Genomic DNA, 19,460 nt, shown 5'->3' with positions numbered 1-19,460 from the left:
TGTGTGTTTTACACTTAATGTGCAAGTTGCCATTTCTCTCATTGTTTTTTGTGGGATGGAACCGGCGTTGCCTTCAAGCTGTCAAGCTGTGGAGAATCAGAGACTCGTACCTCAGCTCACATTTAACACCATGTTAATTCGTGTTGAAAGTACAAAGCGGAGCAAAGCTAAGAATAGAAAGGATAATTATTATTATAAATAGCTTGCTGCGAGAATAGAGGTGGTTTTGGTGCCTCTTGCTTGCCGTATTTGAGGTCCTGCCTTTGAAATGTGCAATATTAACATTGTGCTCTTTGTCTTTCCTGCTCTGAAAACACAGGGCAGTTCCTCAGCTGGGCTCAGGATTTAACGTGTTTTTGATACAAGTGAAGTTCTTCTTGGATATTGAAACATTTTATGGAAAGAGTGAGGAAAGCACTGGGGATTATTGTCTCTGTTGCAGAGGGTTGCTCTGGGATGTATCCTGGAGTGGGAGAGCTGCTGGTTTGTCTGGAGCAGGGTCTGATTTCCCAGGGCCTCAAACACAACATTTCTGTCATGGAATTGTGGCTGGGGATGTCCTGCCGCCCACCTTCAGAGTTCTATCCAATTCACACAGAAAGGTTAAGATGAATTTTAAAGGAAACAAATGTGACAATGGCGCTGTTGTTACCTGAATTCTCAGACACCTCAGTCTGAAGGGATTCCACCTTCCAGACTGGAATTACCAACGCAGTGATTTCAGCCTGATGTTGAAGTTTGTCACCTTACAAAATCTGGTGGGCTGCTGCTGCTGGACAGGTGAGGGAAAGGAGCCTCCCAGTGCCTTGGAGCCTGCCATGAGCACTTTTGGATGTGCTGGGGGTTTGTTTCTAAGAGTCTCAGTGAAAAACAGGGTTTGTGCTTGCTTGTGTGTTAGACACCTGCAGTCTGAACACCTGGCCAGGTGTGAGCTGCGTGTGCTTTGGTCCGAGTGGTATCTGTGAGATCATTCAGGAAACTGGTTTTTCCAGGGCTCCAGAGACCATTCTGTAAATCAGTAAACCTGTCATCTGCCGTGGCTGGATTTAATGAGCAAAAGGGATTGTGGAGTTCGGGCCTGGGGTGGCAGAGTTCGGGCCTGGGGTGGCAGAGTTCGGGCCTGGGGTGGCAGAGTTCGGGCCTGGGGTGGCAGAGTTCAGGTTTGGGATGGCAGAATTTTGGTGTGGGTGGCAGAATTTGGGTTTGGGATGGCAGAATTTGGGTTTGGGATGGCAGAATTTGGGTTTGGGATGGCAGAGTTCAGGTTTGGGATGGCAGAGTTCAGGTTTGGGATGGCAGAATTTGGGTCTGGGTGGCAGAATTCAGGTTTGGGATGGCAGAATTTGGGTCTGGGTGGCAGAATTCAGGTTTGGGATGGCAGAATTTGGGTCTGGGTGGCAGAATTCAGGTTTGGGATGGCAGAGTTCAGGTCTGGGGTTGGGATGGCAGAATTTGGGTCTGGGGTGGCAGAGTTCAGGTCTGGGATGGCAGAATTCGGGTCTGGGGTGGCAGAATTCGGGTCTGGGGTGGCAGAACTCAGGTCTGGGGTGGCAGAACTCAGGTCTGGGATGGTACAATTCAGGTCTTGCTTTACTAGTGATTCCTGATGATAAAAATGGGCTTAGGAAAGACCTGAGTTTCTGGTTCTGGGGTTGCATTCAGCCCTTCCCCATCTGTTACCCCTGGCTGTGCCTGGTGCCTGCCTTGGAGAGGAGCATGGAGCTGTGCCTCAGTGAGTCCTGCAATTGCTGCTCTGGTTGTTTACCAGGAGAAATCCTGCCCTTTTTGGCTGGAGAGGGAGCGTGGGCAGCGAGAGAAGTGTCCAGTGGACAAATGTGGATCCCCAAGCAATGTTTGTCTGGTTTTGTTTTTTTTTTTTTTCCAGCCTGGAGGTGATGAATTGAGTGTCAGCTCTTCCCTGTGCAGCTCCCAGACATAACAGTGCCAGCCAGCTTGGCCTGACCTTGTGCTCCTCAGACTGGGCAGAAAAAGGGATGGTTTGGGGCACAGGGCACCTCCAGAGGCTCCTCCAGCAGGGATGAGCAGCATTCTGGGATAAAGGATTCCTTGCAACTGCCAGGTGGATGTACTGATAACAATGGCTATGGAAATGAGTTAACAGTAATAGGAAAAGGAATTTGGAAGTAAACCCGGCCTGAAGGCTTTTCTGCTTTTGTAGGGAGAGGATTGCAAGAAGCAATTCCTTCATGTATCTCAATAATTTACCTGGAAGGGGTGATGCATTTCATTTGCCTGTGAACATGAAATTAAGGAACCTGAGCTCCAAAAAAGTTCATGGGGAAAATAAAGTTCTCAGAAGAAGTATTGTGACTGTCAGCTGTAGAAATCAATAATGCCTATTTGATGGAAATGTTATTCTGTTAAAAATGCCAACTCTTTGTAGGGAATTCCTTATGTAGCTGGTGTTCAGAAGGCCTAGGATTTGGGCTTGAGTGTTAAAAATCAGCTCCGTGAGAGAGCTGAGTGTCAGAAGCAGCTGAATGCCTGTTCTGGTGGGATGTTTAAGGCAAACCTGCAAGAAAGGAAATGCTTTATATTCTAGATTATATTATTCAAGATATTTCACTCCAGAGACCTTATTGATGTGGATCTCAGCGTGATTCAAGAGCTGTCTATGAGCTGACATGCTTTGAGTTGCTCTTTCCAGTCCACACATGCAAAGTGCTGTGTGGGGTTAGCAGCTGAAATGTTTTATTGTGCTGGGAAGTGTCACTGCTGGTCTCATTCTGACTTGCACTGGCCTTGAGTCCTGAGTTTGTCAGCGTGCTGCAGGCAGGGGAGTTGTGTTTTCTGCCAGCTGGGGATCCCTGCACACCTTGCTGCTCTTTCCTCTTGCAGCTGGGAATTCTCAATTGCAGAGCTGGAGAGAGGGAAGGTCCCAGGGCTGGGTTTTTGTGTCATGTGTGTTTTTGTGTCATGTGTGTTTCACCTCCAACAATGCCAGCCAGAGTGATTAAATGTCACTGGAGATCCTGGTTTTCTGGAGTGCTTCCTCTTTGTGTGGGCAGGTGTGGAAAGCATTGCCTGGAAAGGCATCTAAATGTGCACTGAACCCAAAACTCCTCTTTGGGTCTGCTGGGGAACCAAAACTCAGGTTCTGCTCTGAGTTTGTGCATCTCCAGCAGGTTTCTTCCAGGCTGGTGGTGCACAGCTCCATGGAATTCCACCCAAAAACAACGTTTCCATTGGGGATTTCAAAGAGTTGTCACTCTGAGGGAGAAATTGTCACTGCTGAGAGGGCTCCTGACACACTTGGTGTCTTTTCATGTCTTGATTGATTCAGATATCAGCTCAGGGAGGGGGAGAGCAAGGCTTGAACAGGGCACTGTGGCTCTGGGGTGTGACAAAAGTCTTTTCTGGGCTGGGAAGTGTATTTGGAAGCTGGATTTAAAATTGGAAGTGGTTACAAGGTGTGGCTGCTCAGATGTGAATGATCCAGTGGTTAAGAGACAGAGAAAATGCTGTTTTCTACGTGGGGATTCAAACTTTCCCCAGCTATGAGGTATTACATCATTACAGGATGTTTGGAAAGGGGAAAATGAAACACATTTGTAAATATTTCCAATAAATGAAGTTTATTTACACATAGTTCATCATGATAAGTATCACAAATAGGTGATAAGCCTTCAAATATTGGATATTGGCCTGCAGATTAGTAAGTCATACATTTAGGAAGACTTGTGTTCTTTTACAGGAGCCTTATGGTCTCACTTTTTACTTTAATTATGCGTCATTTAAGCATATTTATTTTTATTTCATTTTTTCCTGTTTTCTCCAAGGTGAGTTTTAAACATCCCTGTCTTACTTGCCTTCTCATTTGTGAAATGTGTTGCTCACAGATGAGTTCTTAGAATTTCATTTTCCCAGTGGCATCTCCATTATCATTCTTGCTATTTTCCTCTCAGGATCTAAAAGCTGAACTGAATCAAAACTGGATCTCCCAGGGTCTGGTTTTTGGAAGAGCATGTCCATATTTCACAGCATTACCACTGTATTTGTGTTTCTTCTGGTTCCCTTAGTTTTCATAGTGTGTTTTCTGAGAAGCACTGAATTCCTTGGGTTGGTTTTTTGGGAGGGTTGAGGGTTTTTTCATGCCGTTCTTAGCCTTGGATTCAGGGTTTTTTTCCACAGGCCTCATGAATAATGTTAATATAATTGTGCTGTAATTAATAGCTGTTTCCAGTGCCAAGCTGGCTCCTTCCTGGATGGGTGTTCAGTGTTTGTTTGCAGTACAGGCAGGGATAAACACTCTGCCTTTCCCTCTCCTCCCACCCCTCCCTGTGGGGAGCCACTGCCACTCCGTGCCCATTTTCTTGTGCACTGCCAGCATTTGGGATCTGGGACAAGGAGCCAGGGTTTGGGCTCTTGGTTGGGTTTTTTTTTTTAATTCAGGTGTGACTGAGCTTGCTGAAATCTGCAGGAAAAACAACATCTGTGTGTTTTGGGGTCAGATTTAACCAAGCTGGGCCCTGATTCTCCTCTCCCCACACAGGCATCTTTGCTTACCTGAACTACCATGTGCCCAGGACGAGGAGGGAGATCCTGGAGACCCTCATCAAGGGGCTGCAGCGCCTGGAGTACCGGGGCTACGACTCTGCAGGTACCTCTGGCCTTGCTGGGGCTCTGGCCTTGCTGGGGGGTTTCTCCTGCTGTCATGTCAATGGGTTCTGCCACCTTCTGCTGTTGAAGAAAGCTGGAACACAACCTGTGCCCGTGGTCAGAGGTTTGGATTAACTTCAATGTACAGATTTCTATAAGCATTCTTGATTTTTTTTTTCCCCCCAAAAGTCTTTAAAATACTGACAAGACGACAAAGGGAAAACTTAATTCTAACATAAAGGGTTTCTTGCCTTTATGTGGCAGGCCAGCTCTTGGAGAAAGGGCTTGGGAAGAATCAAAAAGGGCAGAATTTGTTGATATAAAACACTGCAATAACTTCTGCACTTGACCCTCTTTCTCCCTGTTCCACGGTGGGGTTCAGGTGTGGGACTGGACGGAGGAAATGACAAAGACTGGGAGGCCAATGCTTGCAAAATCCACATTATCAAGCAGACGGGGAAAGTGAAGGCTCTGGATGAAGAGGTTCACAGTGAGTATCTCCCTTTCCTCATTTTTGTTTTGAATATCCCCTGTTTTACCCACAAACGTGGATTTCCAGAGGTGTAAAGCTCAGGGATGAGCTGTAAAGCTCAGGGATGAATGTGAAGAGCCTGGTGATCCAGGCATGGGCTCTTCCTTAGAGGCTGCTTTTTGTTTTGGCAGAGTGAGGAGTGCAGGGCTGTTTTCTGTGTGCATCTGCCCTCAAACTCCTCGAGGTTTTTGTTGGCCTTTGTTGATCCTAAAGGTCTTTCCTGTGTCCTGTGGGGTTTGCTGGCCCTGCCAGCACTGCTGTCCCGTATCCCCCGAGGCCTGGTGAGACTCCCAGGCTGACCTGGGGTGTGGACAGCCCCTCAGGAGTGAAACTTTCTGCTGCAGAGCAACAGGACATGGACCTGGACATCGAGTTCGACGTGCACCTGGGCATCGCCCACACGCGCTGGGCCACGCACGGCGAGCCCAAACCTGTGAACAGCCACCCGCAGCGCTCGGACAAGAACAACGGTCAGTGCCTTCCCTGGGCTCCCCTGCCGCCCTCCTGGGCTCCCCTGCAGGTTCTGCTGGGGCCTGGGGTCCTCTGCAGCCCCTCCTGGGCTCCCCTGCAGCCCCTCCTGGGATCCTCTGCAGCTTCTGCTGGGGCCTAGGATCCCCTGCAGCCCCTCCTGAGGCCTGGGGTCCTCTGCAGCCCCTCCTGGGAACTCCTGCAGCTCCTGCTGGGGACTGGAGTCCTCTGCAGCCCCTCCTGGGAACTCCTGCAGCCCCTCCTGGGCTCCCCTGCAGCTCCTGCTGGGGCCTGGGCTCCCCTGCAGCCCCTCCTGGGAACTCCTGCAGCCCCTCCTGGGCTCCCCTGCAGCTCCTGCTGGGGTCTGGGGTCCTCTGCAGCCCCTCCTGGGAACTCCTGCAGCCCCTCCTGGGATCCTTTGCAGCTCCTGCTGGGGCCTGGGCTCCCCTGCAGCCCCTCCTGGCGTCCCCTGCAGCTCCTGCTGGGGTCCCCTGCAGCCCCTCCTGGGAACACCTGCAGCTCCTGCTGGGGCCTGGGGTCCTCTGCAGCCCCTCCTGGATCCCCTGCAGCCCCTCCTGGTGCTCTGGGATCCCCTGCAGCTCCTCCTGGGGCCTTGGGCTCCCCTGCAGCCCCTCCTGGGCTCCCCTGCAGCCCCTCCTGGGATCCCCTGCAGCTCCTCCTGGGGCCTTGGGCTCCTCTGCAGCCCCTCCTGGGCTCCCCTGCAGCTCCTGGGGCTGAGCAGGGCTTTTCCTCTGTCCCCAGAGTTCATCGTCATCCACAACGGCATCATCACCAACTACAAGGACCTGCAGAAATTCCTGGTGAGTGACCCCTGGGGGTGAGAAAAGAAGAAAAGGGAAGGAAAAGGAAAGGTGAAGGGGGGAAGGCAGGAGCAGAGAAAAGGAAAAGCATGAGAAAAAGAGGGAAGAAAAAGCCAAAGGCAAGGTGAAGGAAAAGGAGTAAAAGCAAAGAAAGGAAAGGTGGGAAGGAGAAAAGGAAAGGTGAGGGAGGAAGGCAGGAGCAGAGAAAAGGAAAAGCATGAGAAAAAGCCAAAGGCAAGGTGAAGGAAAAAGGAGTAGTAAAAGCAAAGAAAGGGAAGGTGGGAAGGAAAAGGAAAGGTGAAGGGGGGAAGGCAGGAGCAGAGGAAGGAAAAAGCATGAGAAAAAGAGGGAAAAAAAAAGCCAAAGGCAAGGTGAAGGAGTAGTGAAAGCAAAGAAAGGAAAGGTGAGGGAAGAATGCAGGAGCAGAGAAAAGGAAAAGCATGAGAAAAAGAAGGAAGAAAAAGGTGAAGGAAAAGAAGTAGTAAAAGTAAAGAAAGGAAAGGTGGGAAGGAAAAGGAAAGGTGAGGGAGCAGAGGAAGGGAAAAGCCTGAGAGAAAGAAGGAAGAAAAAGTTAAAGGCAGGGTGAAGGGAAAGGAGTAGTGAAAGCAAAGAAAGGAAAGGTGAGGGAGGAAGGCAGGAGCAGAGAAAAGGAAAAAGCATGAGAAAAAGAGGGAAGAAAAAGCCAAAGGCAAGGTGAAGGGAAAGGAGTAGTGAAAGCAAAGGAAGGGAAGGTGGGAAGGAGGGGAGGCAGAGGGCTGGTGACCCACAGGGCTGTCCCTGCAGGAGAGCAAGGGCTACGACTTCGAGTCGGAGACGGACACGGAGAGCATCGTCAAGCTGGTCAAGTACATGTACGACAACCGCGACAGCGACGACATCAGCTTCTCCACGCTGGTGGAGAGGGTCATCCAGCAGCTGGTAACGCTGGGGGCACGCAGGGAGGGCAGCTGGGCACGGGCACAGCGGGCACGCACCCCCAGAAATGCCCCCTGCACCCCAGAGCTGGCAGGGAGCTGCAGCGTGGCCGTGCTGCTGCTGCGGGGGGCTCGGGGCACCTGCCAGGGCAGGGCTTTGTGTCTGCTGCCTCTGGCTGCTCAGCTCAGGGGTGTGTGGTTTTTTGGGAGGTTTGGCAGTGTTCATCTAGGAAGGGGCTCAGCTCTTGGGTATGGCAGTGCTGGAGGCTGCCAGCTCCTGGCTGGGGTGGTGGGAGTGGGGAGGGAGGGTCTGTGATGCTCCCAATCCTTCCCAGAGCTCCAGTAATCCTGGAGGAGTCTGTTCTGCTCCCAGTCCTTCCCAAAACCCCAGCCTGGGAGGGTCTGTGCTGCTCCCAGTCCTTCCCAAAACCTCACCTGGGGGAGTCTGTGCTGCTCCCAGTCCTGCCCAGAGCTCCAGCAATCCTGGCAGAGTCTGCTGCTCCCAGTCCTTCCCAAAGCTGCTCCCAGTCCTTCCCAAAACCCCAGCCTGGGAGGGTCTGTGCTGCTCCCAGTGCTTCCCAAAGCTGCTCCCGGTCCTTCCCAGAGCTCCATCATTCCAGGGATTGCTGCTGACCCCTGCTGGGAGCTGCTCTGCCTCCAGTGCCTGCTGGTGTGCAGGAGCAGGGCCCACCACAGCTCCCCTCCCACCCACAGCACTCAGCTGGGTTTTCTCTGGGTTACCTGCCAGGAACTCCTGTTGGTTGTGACACCTCAGCTGAGCAAACACCCTCAAGTTTGGTGCTGCTTTTGGCAGATCTTTGCCTCTGCAGGTGCCCTCACTGCACCCTGAGCTAAAGCAGGAGCCACTTGGGTAACCAGGGGAGTCTGGATGTGTCTCTGGGGTTCAGTGGCTGAGGATGTGCTGCCAGGCTCAGGGGGGACTGGAGCTACAGGCAGTTCTGGAAACATCTGTGGAACCTCTTTGGTGTATCTTTTGTGTCCACAAAAGCACAGGAGCAGTTTCTGTGCTGGGAACACTGAGACAGTGCCAGTGCTGAGGGGATAAACATTTGTTTCTCTTGTTGCAGGAAGGTGCTTTTGCCCTTGTGTTCAAGAGTGTTCATTACCCTGGGCAGGCAGTTGGTACCAGGTGAGTGTTGCCATGGGAAGGAACACCCTTGCACCCTGTCTGGCACTTGTTTTTGTACCCCCAAGTTAGAAGCCAGCGTGGAGATCATTCTCATCACACTCTATGTGCTGGGGAGAGGGTGGTTGTTGTTTTTAATTTCCTTTCTCTTGTTTTCCATCTGTCATAACAGAAAGTTCCCAGAATGATTTTGGAAATTTCTTCCTGGCCAGCTGTACCACACCTGGTCTGGAACAGCTTTGTTTTGGTATCCTCTGGGGATGACCTGAAAGGAGAGGATTTTACCTTTTCCTTTGTGCTTGCCTTTGTGGCAGCACTTGGACATGTTCTCCACATGGCCTGGAATTTGGGCCAGCCTCGTGTTCAGGTTTTCTGTCCCACTTTTCAACACCAGCATCAGCTGGGCTTGAGCTCCAGTGCCAAAAGCTGTGTGTGGGCGTGTGCAGTGAGGGGCAGCCCCTGGTTCAGGGGTGCAGTGACTCTGGGGAAGTTTCTCCAACCCTGATGCAGGTTCCTCACCTTCTTGTGTTCCTTCTTGTGTTCTTTATCCCATGATCGTTTCACTGTCTGCAGCAGCTGCTCTGGGGGGCTCTGGCTGTGCCCTGCTGCAGCTGAGGGGGGCACGAGGCCTGGGTGGGGCGTGGGGGTGTCCCCAGGGCTGAGCTGTCCCTGTGTCCCTGCAGGCGAGGCAGCCCCCTGCTCATCGGCGTGCGCAGCGAGCACAAGCTGTCCACAGACCACATCCCCATCCTGTACCGCACAGGTGAGAGGGGAAAATCCCAGCCCTGACCCCAAACCCAGCCCTAAACCCCATCCCCTTCCTGTACCGCACAGGTGAGAGGGGAAAATCCCAGCCCTGACCCCAAACCCAACCCTGAACCCCATCCCCATCCTGTACCGCACAGGTGAGAGGGGAAAATCCCAGCCCTGACCCCAAACCCAGCCCTAAACCCCAAACCCTAACCCCAATCCACTGACCACATCCCCATCCTGTACCGCACAGGTGAGAGTGACAGCCCCAACCCTGACCCCAAACCCAACCCTAAACCCCATCCCCATCCTGTACTACACAGGTGAGTGGGGAAAATTCCAACCCTGACCCCAAACCCAGCCCTAAACCCCAACCCTAACCCTATCCTGTACCGCACAGGTGAGAGTGACAGCCCCAACCCTGACCATAAACCCCAACCCTAACCCCAATCCACTGACCACATCCCCATCCTGTACCGCACAGGTGAGAGGGGAAAATCCCAGCCCTGACCCCAAACCCAACCCTGAACCCCATCCCCATCCTGTACTACACAGGTGAGTGGGGAAAATCCCAACCCTGACCCCAAACCCAACCCTAAACACCAACCCTAAACCCCATCCCCATCCTGTACCGCACAGGTGAGAGAGGAAAATTCCAACCCTGACCCCAAACCCAGCCCTAAACCCCAACCCTAACCCTATCCTGTACCGCACAAGTGAGAGTGACAGCCCCAACCCTGACCCCAAACCCAACCCTAAACCCCATCCCCATCCTGTACCGCACAGGTGAGTGGGGAAAATCCCAGCCCTGACCCCAAACCCAGCCCTAAACCCCATCCCCATCCTGTACCGCACAGGTGAGAGGGGACAGCCCCAATCCTGACCCTGCCCCTAGCCCCAACCCCAAACCCAACCCCAGCCCTGACCCTGGGGCTCCAGGGCACGCACAGCTGTGTGCTCTGAAATGCAGCTTTCAGCTGATAATCAGAAATTAAACCACTGTTAGAGAGGTTTTTTTTTTTTAAAAGCAAGTTGTTAACCATTTATTTCACCCATCTCATACCTCAGGCTGGCCTCTGGGGTTGTAACCACAGCTTTAATGTCCAGTTACTGTGAGAAAAATACATCTTAGTATAGAAAAATGAAGTAGTGGAATGGTTTGGGTTGGGAGGGACCTTAAAGCCCATTTTGTTCCACCCCCCCTGCCATGGCAGGGACACCTCCCACTGTCCCAGGGAGCTCCAAGCCCTGTCCAGCCTGGCCTGGGCCACTCCAGGGCTGGTGGAACAGCTCAGTGTAGGAAATGAAACAGTGCAGCTCAGCTGCAGTCTGTTCTGCACGTGGCACCTGGGCATTTGTGAGCCTGGTGCTTTTCAGGAACAAAGAGAGAGCTTTGCAGCTGGGGCTTGGGCTGCCACAGCCCTGCTTTGTCCCTTGGCACTGCCACAGCTCTGGTTTGTCCCTTGACAGTGCCACAACCCTTGCCTGTCCCTTGGCAGTGCCACAGCCCTGGTTTGTCCCTTGGCACTGCCACAGCCCTTGCCTGTCCCTTGGCACTGCCACAGCCCTGGTTTGTCCCTTGGCAGTGCCACAGCCCTTGCCTGTCCCTTGGCACTGCCACAGCTCTGGTTTGTCCCTTGGCAGTGCCACAGCCCTGGTTTGTCCCTTGGCACTGCCACAGCCCTGGTTTGTCCCTTGGCACTGCCACAGCCCTCGCCTGTCCCTTGGCAGTGCCACAGCCCTTGCCTGTCCCTTGGCAGTGCCACAGCCCTGGTTTGTCCCTTGGCAGTGCCACAGCCCTTGCCTGTCCCTTGGCAGTGCCACAGCCCTGCTTTGTCCCTTGGCAGTGCCACAGCCCTGCTTTGTCCCTTGGCACTGCCACAGCCCTTGCCTGTCCCTTGGCACTGCCACAGCCCTGGTTTGTCCCTTGGCAGTGCCACAGCCCTGGTTTGTCCCTTGGCAGTGCCACAGCCCTTGCCTGTCCCTTGGCACTGCCACAGCCCTGGTTTGTCCCTTGGCAGTGCCACAGCCCTTGCCTGTCCCTTGGCACTGCCACAGCTCTGGTTTGTCCCTTGGCAGTGCCACAGCCCTTGCCTGTCCCTTGGCACTGCCACAGCCCTGGTTTGTCCCTTGGCAGTGCCACAGCCCTTGCCTGTCCCTTGGCACTGCCACAGCTCTGGTTTGTCCCTTGGCAGTGCCACAGCCCTGGTTTGTCCCTTGGCAGTGCCACAACCCTGGTTTGTCCCTTGGCAGTGCCACAGCTCTGGTTTGTCCCTTGGCACTGCCACAACCCTTGCCTGTCCCTTGGCACTGCCACAGCCCTGGTTTGTCCCTTGGCATTGCCACAACCCTTGCCCTGCCACCCCACCTCCTTTGTGGGAGCTGTCACCCTTCATGGGACAATGCCTGGTGGTGTTGTCTGTCCGTCCTGCCCTCACAGACACCCTTGGAAATGAAAAGTACTGAGAATTTCTCTGTAATTCCCTGTGGTCAGAGGGGTCTGAGCCTGCCCAGTGCCTGGGAGCTGGACTTGTGTTCTGAGCAGTGCAGGGGTCCCAGGAGCTGCTCTCCTGTCCTGCTGCAAGAGCCAGGCCCAGCAGCTTTGCCTTTTTATTGCATGATTAGCAGTAACATTAATGTATTTATGTAACACTGTGGTTTTTTTACTAAATATCTCAAATTTGGTTTGTTTGTTTGTTTTTTTTTTTCCAATTGCACTTCCAGCCGTACAATCTATGGATCATTCTTTTGATGGAATATCCATAAAAATGGAGGAAGGTGCCCACCAGAGAAAAGCTAACACTTGAAATTTCAGACAAATCCTCCAGCTCCTTAGAAAAGGAATCATGAATGGGACCAAGATGCATTGTCTTTTTAATATGTGGCTATTGCTTTCCGTGTAGTGTAGTGAAACATGTGGGAAAATCAAAATTCCTTCTTGATCAGAAACACCACGAGCAGCACACAGGAAAATCCACCCATCCCACTTCAAATATTGGGACATAATGCTCAGCATATGTGCAAAAACTGATGACAGTGCAGCTTGTACTGAGTGTTCCTGCAGCTCTGGCTGCAGAAGGACACAGTGAATTACCTTAAAAATAACCCCCACTAAAGCAGGAGGCTGCTGCCAGTCCTAATGCAAGCATTGCCCAAAATTCCTTCTGGAGTTGGGGTTGTCAGAGCCCTGTCCTCTCCCTGGCTGTGGTGAGAGGCTGAGCTGCAGCCTCTGGGGGCTGCACTAAGCTTGGCCTGAGCTGGGCCTTCCTTCCCCTGCTCATTTATCAGGGAGAACCATCTGGTACTGTCCTGAGGTACTTTAAAGGCCAGCCCATGACAGGATGGGATGGAGCAGCTCACATCTGAGGCAGGAGAACCCTTTTCTGTGAGGGGGAGGATGTGCTTGCATCTGCAGAAGCTGTTGTGCAGGAAAGCAGTGCCACATAATGAAGCCAATGCAGGGAAATGCTCTATTTTGAGAACCCAAATTTGCATGTTCTGATCAGGTCTGGGTGCTTCTGTGGGGGAGTGGCCACTGGCAGCTCTGCTCTGTCCCTTCTCAACACCAAATCAGTCTGTCCTGTCTCAGCTCAACAGCAAAGGCATTGTTTTCCTCATTTACTGACCTGATAACTGCACTGGAAGGCTCTGAATCACTGCCTGAGTGGGCCTTTCTCACTGAGTATCAACATGAAAGCAGTATTTTTCCTTCACATTTTCATCTGCAGAAGTGGAAGCCAGAGCACCACGAGCTCTGCTTGCATCACTGAATCAGATCAGTGTCTAGTAGGTGAAACAGCATCAGGATTGTGCAATAAATATAGGATGGAGTAACCTCAGAGTTCCTGTTCTTCAGCAACAGTCCCATTTTGGGAGATAAGCTGATTAATCCACCCCCTCCCTCCCCATACCCTGCACAATGACTGGCAAATAATTTTGCTGGAGGCTGGTGCTGAGCAGTAGGTGTTGGGTGCCTCATCTGCATCCCTGATGAGCTTCACCACTGAGCAGCAGTTTGGAGGAGGAGGAGGAAGAGGAGACAGTTGGGAATTTCCAGAGTACTCCAGAAAGGATCCCTGGTGACAGGCTGAACTTTGAGGGCAGATTTTTCCAAAGCTGGCCCTCAGTGCTGTGTCCTCCAGCACCCCTGGGTACCTCCCTGGCCAGAGCACAGGTGGGATTTCCTGGTCAGGGTGAGGTGGCTTTGTTTGCTAGTGCAGGAACAAGGCCGAGCTCTTAATCCTGGATTTCCTGAGCTGTGTCTGACAGGGAGCTCAGGCAGACAGAAATAGGTTTGGGTTTCCCCTGCTGCTCAGGGGAGCTGGGTGGGCACACAGGTGGCAGCTCTGAAAGAATTCCCCCAGTGCTGAGGGTAGCAGACAAAGAAAGAGCAGTGCTGCTCCATCTCTGGGGGCTCAGCAGAGAGGAACAGGGGAGAAACTTAAAATGATCAGCAGGGCAGGTTTAACAGGGAAATGTGGCTGCTCATAAAGCACCTTGAATTCTCTGCCAGTGGAGCCTCACAATTTGGATTTTCTCCTGATACTTTCCTCTAAACTCCAGACTGCACTAGTAATACACTTCTCAAAAAGCAACAAAACCCTTGCAAGCCAGCTGAGGATGGGCACAGGTGCTGCTGCTCCTTTTGCTGTGCCCACCTGCAGGCATGAAAATAGTGCTTCATGTTGGTACCGTGCTTTGGGGGCTGTGCTGGGTGTCACCTGTGCCCAGGGCTGTCACCTGGGCAGCCCCTGAGCCCACTGTCTCCTAGGGAAGGACAAGAAGGGGAGCTGCAACCTGTCCCGGGTGGACAGCACCACCTGCCTCTTCCCCGTGGAGGAGAAAGCTGTGGAATATTACTTTGCTTCTGATGCCAGGTAGGGTTTTCCAGCATCCAGGTGTGTGTAGAAATATCCTGTTTAAAGGCCTCTGGAACAAGAGAGGGGGAGGCTGGGGTTTCTTTGTGAATTACTTTACTGATTATTTCACAAATGCTAACCAGAACAGAGTTGCTGTTAAAGTAATGAGCACTGGCCTTGGAATAGAGTGTTGCCATTCTTCAGGCTCATCTGTTGGTAAGATTTCCCAGTGAGAGGAAACCTGAGAGAGTCCTGACCTAAATTAGCAGGCCAGGTGCTAATTATGAGGAGAATTGTGTTGATTCTCCAGGGGTCTCTGCACTCGTGCAATTCCTTCATGATCAAAGGTAATCCCAGAGGAGTGAGGAGAGACCAGCTTGGCAGCAGCCTTAGCAGTCTTTGGGGTTCTCTGGTTCCAGAGGAATGGGAAATGCTTGCTCCAGGAACGTGGAAACACTGCTGTGGTTGGTTTCTGCAGCTCCTTCCATCAGAGGGTTGTGCAGGCTCTCAGCACACCCTGATGTGCTCTGGTTTTAGGGCTTTTCAGTGACACTCCAGGTGTGCTGCTGAGCAGATCTCAGCTGCCTTACCAGGGCACAAAACTGCCCTGGTTTTACAGGTGGGCAGAGAAAATTACTAATGAAAATTAATAATGAGCTGGCCAATATATAATATATTATATATCTTAATAGTATAGTATAATATAGTACATATATACTATATAACATAGTATAATATATATCTTAATAGTATAATAGAGTATATATTATATACTATATAATACAGTATAATATAGATCTTAATAGTATAGTATAATATAGTATATATACTATATAATATAGCATATTATATATCTTAACAGTATAGTATAACATAGAATATATTATATACTATATAATATAGTATAATATATTATATATCTTAATAGTATAGTATAATAGAGTATACATTATATACTATATAATACAATATATTACATATCTTAATAGTATAGTATAATAGAGTACATATTACATACTATATAATATAGTGTAATATATATCTTAATGGTATAGTATAATAGAGTACATATTATATAGTCTATTTTATATACTATATAATATAATATGTCTTAATAGTATAGTATGCTAGAGTCCATATTATATACTATATAATGTAGTGTAATATATATCTTGATAGTATAGTATAATAGAATATATATTATATACTATATAATACAGCATAATATATGTCTTAATAGTATAGTATACTAGAGTACATATTACATACTATATAATATAGTATAATGTGTATCTTGATAATATAATATAATAGAGTACATATTATATACTATATAATATAGTATAATGTATATCTTGATAGTGTAGTATAATATAGCTTAATAAAGCAATGGATCAGCCTTCTGCAATCACGGAGTCAATGCTAATTATCCCCTTTATGGCACCATTGCCAGGACAATGGGTTTTAACAGAGCAGGGAATTGCTCACCCCTGGGAGTGCTGGGGGGCTGCAGTGTGTCCCTGTGAGCAGGCTGTGGTGTCCCCGTGAGCAGGCTGTGATGTCCCCATGTCCCCACAGCGCGGTCATCGAGCACACCAACCGCGTGATCTTCCTGGAGGACGACGACGTGGCGGCCGTGGTGGACGGCCGTCTGTCCATCCACCGCGTCAAGCGCACGGCCGGCGACCACCCGGGCCGGGCAGTGCAGACCCTGCAGATGGAGCTGCAGCAGATCATGAAGGGTGAGAGCCCTGCCTGCCTCCTGGGGCTGCAGGCACCCCGTGCCACCCCTGCCCCTGGTGGGGACAGCAGCCTGGAGCATCTCCAGGGGTGCCACAGCCTGCTCTGGTGCTGGGTCATCCTCACGGGGTTAAAAGTCCTCAAGTGTCATGGGACTTCCCCTCTAGTCTAGAGTTGTGGGGCTGAGTATTTTGCCTCCTGCTTGGGGCTGCAGTCACCCTGTGCCACCCCTGCCCCGGGTGGGGACAGCAGCCTGGGGCATCTCCAGGGGTGCCACAGCCTGCTCTGGTGCTGGGTCATCCTCATGGGGTTAAAAGTCCTTGGTGCGTGGGACTTCCCCTCTAGTCTAGAGTTGTGGGGCTGAGGATTTTGCCTCCTGCTTGAGGGTAAAATGGTCAGCTTGGGGCTGCAGGCACCCTGTGCCACCCCTGCCTTGAGTGGGGACAGCAGCCTGGAGCATCTCCAGAGGTTCCACAGCCTGGTCTGGTGCTGGGTCATCCTCATGGGGTTAAAAGTCCTTGGTGTCATGGGACTTCCCCTCTAGTCTAGAGTTGTGGGGCTGAGGATTTTGCCTCCTGCTTGAGGGCAAAATGGTCAGCTTGGGGCTGCAGTCACCCTGTGCCACCCCTGCCCTAGGTGGGGACAGGCTCTGCTCTGGTCTGGAGCATCTCCAAGGTCTGAGGTTCCACAGCCTGGTCTGGTGCTGGGTCATCTTCATGGGGAAAAAAGTCCTTACATGTCATGGGATTTCTCCTCTTGTTGTTGATTCCTTACTGAGGAGAGTTGTGGGGCTGAGGATTTTGCCTCCTTCTTTGAACCCATCTGGTTTTTATCCAAGACTGATCCCTCACAAAGTTGCCAGTCTGGATCTGCCCTTCACTGCCTTCCAGAAACTCGAATCAAGCTCTCATCATGAGCTGGTGTTTTGGCAGAAAACCAGTTTAATAATCTTTGGCTGGCCCAAGCTTTTCTCTACATACACGGGAAAAATGGCAATTAGCAGGAGGTAATTTAAAATTTAAGTTATCAGGTGATAAAGTGTTCTAATTTGTTTTCTCTCTCTCTTCATAGGTAACTTCAGCTCATTCATGCAGAAGGAAATATTTGAACAGCCAGAATCTGTTGTTAATACCATGAGAGGAAGGGTCAACTTTGATGACTACACTGGTAATTGAGCTTGATCCTCACTCAGGGTCCAGCAGTTGCAGGGAGGGAGGGGGTGGAAACCTTGCTGGGTGAGATAAAATGTGTGCCACAGTGCCTCCAGAATTCCCTGTGCTGCTGGCAAGGTCCCACTTGTGCTGGTTTTCTGCTCAGTGGGTGATGGAGATGGTGGCAGGCTGTTGGCACCAGTGACCTGGGAGCTCCTCCTGCCTGGCCACCCTGATTTGTCTCTCTGCTGTGCCCACAGTGAACCTGGGTGGGCTGAAGGATCACATCAAGGAGATCCAGAGGTGCCGGCGTCTGATCCTCATCGCCTGTGGCACGAGCTACCACGCAGGAGTGGCAGTGAGTGCTGGGCCCAGGGCCAGAATCAGGGCTGGGGTGGGCTGCAGGGACCTGAGAGCCCACCCGGTGCCACCCCTGCCATGGCAGGGACACCTCCCACTGTCCCAGGCTGCTCCAAGCCCTGTCCAGCCTGGCCTTGGGCACTGCCAGGGATCCAGTTGCTCTGGGCACCCTATGCCAGGGCCTGCCCACCCTCTCAGAGAAGAATTTCCTCCTAATAATCTCACCTAAGTCTACCCTTTCTCAGTTTAAAGCCATTCCCCTTTGTCCTGCCACTCCAGCCCTTGTCCCCAGTCCCTCTGCAGCTCTCTTGGAGCCCCTTCAGGCCCTGCAGGAGGCTCTGAGCTCTCCCTGGTGTGTGCCAAGCAGATTAAGGATTGATTTCGGGTTAGGGATTGGTTCTTAACCTCAATCAGTGCACACAGGTGAGTGAAAGCTGCAAACACCAGGCTCAGTTCACAGCAGCAACAAGAGGAAATAAAAGCTGATGAAGCTGAACTTAGGGAATTGGCTCCTGTGACTTCCATGGCTGTGGAAGGCTTTGGAAAACAAAACCTGCTGTGCTCAAAAAGGCAGCTGCAGGAGCAGAATGCAAAGCTGCAGCAAGGCAGGGGCTGCCAGGGGCCAGGTGGGGTCCAGCTGGGCCTGGATGTGGGTGGGCATTTGGGTTCTTCAGGCTGGGACACACACAGGACACCCAGCATTACATAATTTATGTGGAGGGTTACATAACAAGTAGGAATTAGAGAAATCTCCATTTGAGGGAGCAGTTGGCCCCACAGGCCAGTGTGTTTTCCCCCCATCCCTCCCTGCCCAGGAGGGGGGAATTTTTATTAACCAGGAAAACAAATAAAGTTGGTGGTGGTGCCAAGGCAAGGTTGCTTCTCACAGGGGTTGGTGGTGACTTGAGTGTGGGCAATATGAGTAATTAAAGTGTAATCCAGCACTAATTGTCATATAGGGTTTTAACAGTAATACTTTCCAGCGTGTGTGGCAGCTAGAAAGCTTTTTTTTTTTGCTTTTCTAAACATGATGTAATAATCCCTGCCTTCCTGCCAGACCCGCCAGGTGCTGGAGGAGCTGACGGAGTTACCTGTCATGGTGGAGCTGGCCAGTGACTTCCTGGACAGGAACACCCCCGTGTTCAGGGACGATGTCTGCTTCTTCCTCAGCCAGTCAGGTACTCCTGGGCTCCCCTCCCTGCCCAGGGCCGAGGGGGAGGCAGCAGGGCCCACTTTGGTGCCTCTGTGGGGTGGCGTTGGTGCCTTGGCAAGGCTGACCTACAGCAGAGTTACACAATAAAGTAATAAATTTATTAAATCCTCAATGGATCCACCTTGGGCAGCGCAGCAGCCTGGCCCAGATGAATTTTCATTAACCAGGAAACAAATCAAGCTGATTTTTGTTGAGGGGACAACCCCAGAGCTGCCTTTTGTTAACCAAAAGCTGCAGGTGGGTTCTGTGGTGGCACTGCCCTGGGCTCAGGGCTCAGGCTGGCTCTGCAGGGAGCACCAACCCTGGGCAGTGTGGGCAGTGCCCACGAGCAGTGGCAGCAGCACTGAGCACCCATCCCTGTGTCCCCTGTGTCCCCCTGTGTGTCCCTGTGTCCCTGTGTCCCCCTGTGTGTGTCCCCCCGTGTCCCCCTGTGTGTCCCCCTGTGTCCCCTGTGTCCCCCGTGTCTCCCGTGTCCCTGTGTCCCCCCGTGTGTCTCCCTGTGTCCCCCTGTCCCCCTGTGTGTCCCCCTGTGTGTCCCCCTGTGTGTCCCCCCGTGTGTCCCCCCGTGTGTTCCCCCGTGTGTCCCCCCGTGTGTTCCCCCGTGTGTCCCCCCGTGTGTCCCCCCGTGTGTCTCCCTGTGTCCCCCTGTCCCCCTGTGTGTCCCCCCGTGTGTCTCCCTGTGTCCCCCTGTGTGTCCCCCTGTGTGTGTCCCCTGTGTGTCCCCCTGTGTGTGTCCCCCTGTCCCCCCGTGTCCCCTGTGTGTCCCCCCTGTGTCCCTGTGTCCCCCTGTGTGTCCCCCTGTCCCCCGTGTCCCCCCTGTGTCCCCCCTGTGTCTCCCGTGTCCCTGTGTGTCCCCCTGTGTGTGTCCCCCTGTTCCCCCGTGTC

General features: G+C 51.9%; 1 protein-coding gene across 2 annotated transcripts in view; it reads left to right on the top strand.

Moving 5' to 3' along the window:
• The window catches only part of GFPT1 (glutamine--fructose-6-phosphate transaminase 1), a 30,704-nt gene that overhangs the window by 881 nt on the left and 10,363 nt on the right, over positions 1 to 19,460 (top strand). The window contains exons 2-14 of one of the 2 annotated variants that reach the window (XM_064400198.1): positions 4,514 to 4,621; positions 5,003 to 5,110; positions 5,497 to 5,622; positions 6,383 to 6,441; positions 7,225 to 7,359; positions 8,444 to 8,505; positions 9,186 to 9,265; positions 11,977 to 12,030; positions 14,024 to 14,129; positions 15,690 to 15,853; positions 16,923 to 17,018; positions 17,263 to 17,360; positions 18,420 to 18,540. In XM_064400198.1, coding sequence (XP_064256268.1) covers positions 4,514 to 4,621; positions 5,003 to 5,110; positions 5,497 to 5,622; positions 6,383 to 6,441; positions 7,225 to 7,359; positions 8,444 to 8,505; positions 9,186 to 9,265; positions 11,977 to 12,030; positions 14,024 to 14,129; positions 15,690 to 15,853; positions 16,923 to 17,018; positions 17,263 to 17,360; positions 18,420 to 18,540 — 1,317 coding nt within the window. The remainder of the gene's footprint in view (positions 1 to 4,513; positions 4,622 to 5,002; positions 5,111 to 5,496; positions 5,623 to 6,382; positions 6,442 to 7,224; positions 7,360 to 8,443; positions 8,506 to 9,185; positions 9,266 to 11,976; positions 12,031 to 14,023; positions 14,130 to 15,689; positions 15,854 to 16,922; positions 17,019 to 17,262; positions 17,361 to 18,419; positions 18,541 to 19,460) is intronic. The other variant, XM_064400200.1, reaches the window with a different exon arrangement.

The sequence above is a fragment of the Passer domesticus genome, chromosome 28, assembly GCF_036417665.1.
Source record: "Passer domesticus isolate bPasDom1 chromosome 28, bPasDom1.hap1, whole genome shotgun sequence".
Classification (NCBI taxonomy): domain Eukaryota; kingdom Metazoa; phylum Chordata; class Aves; order Passeriformes; family Passeridae; genus Passer; species Passer domesticus.
The sequence above is the reverse complement of the archived record's forward strand: the minus strand, read 5'-3'. Positions and strand labels throughout refer to the sequence as shown.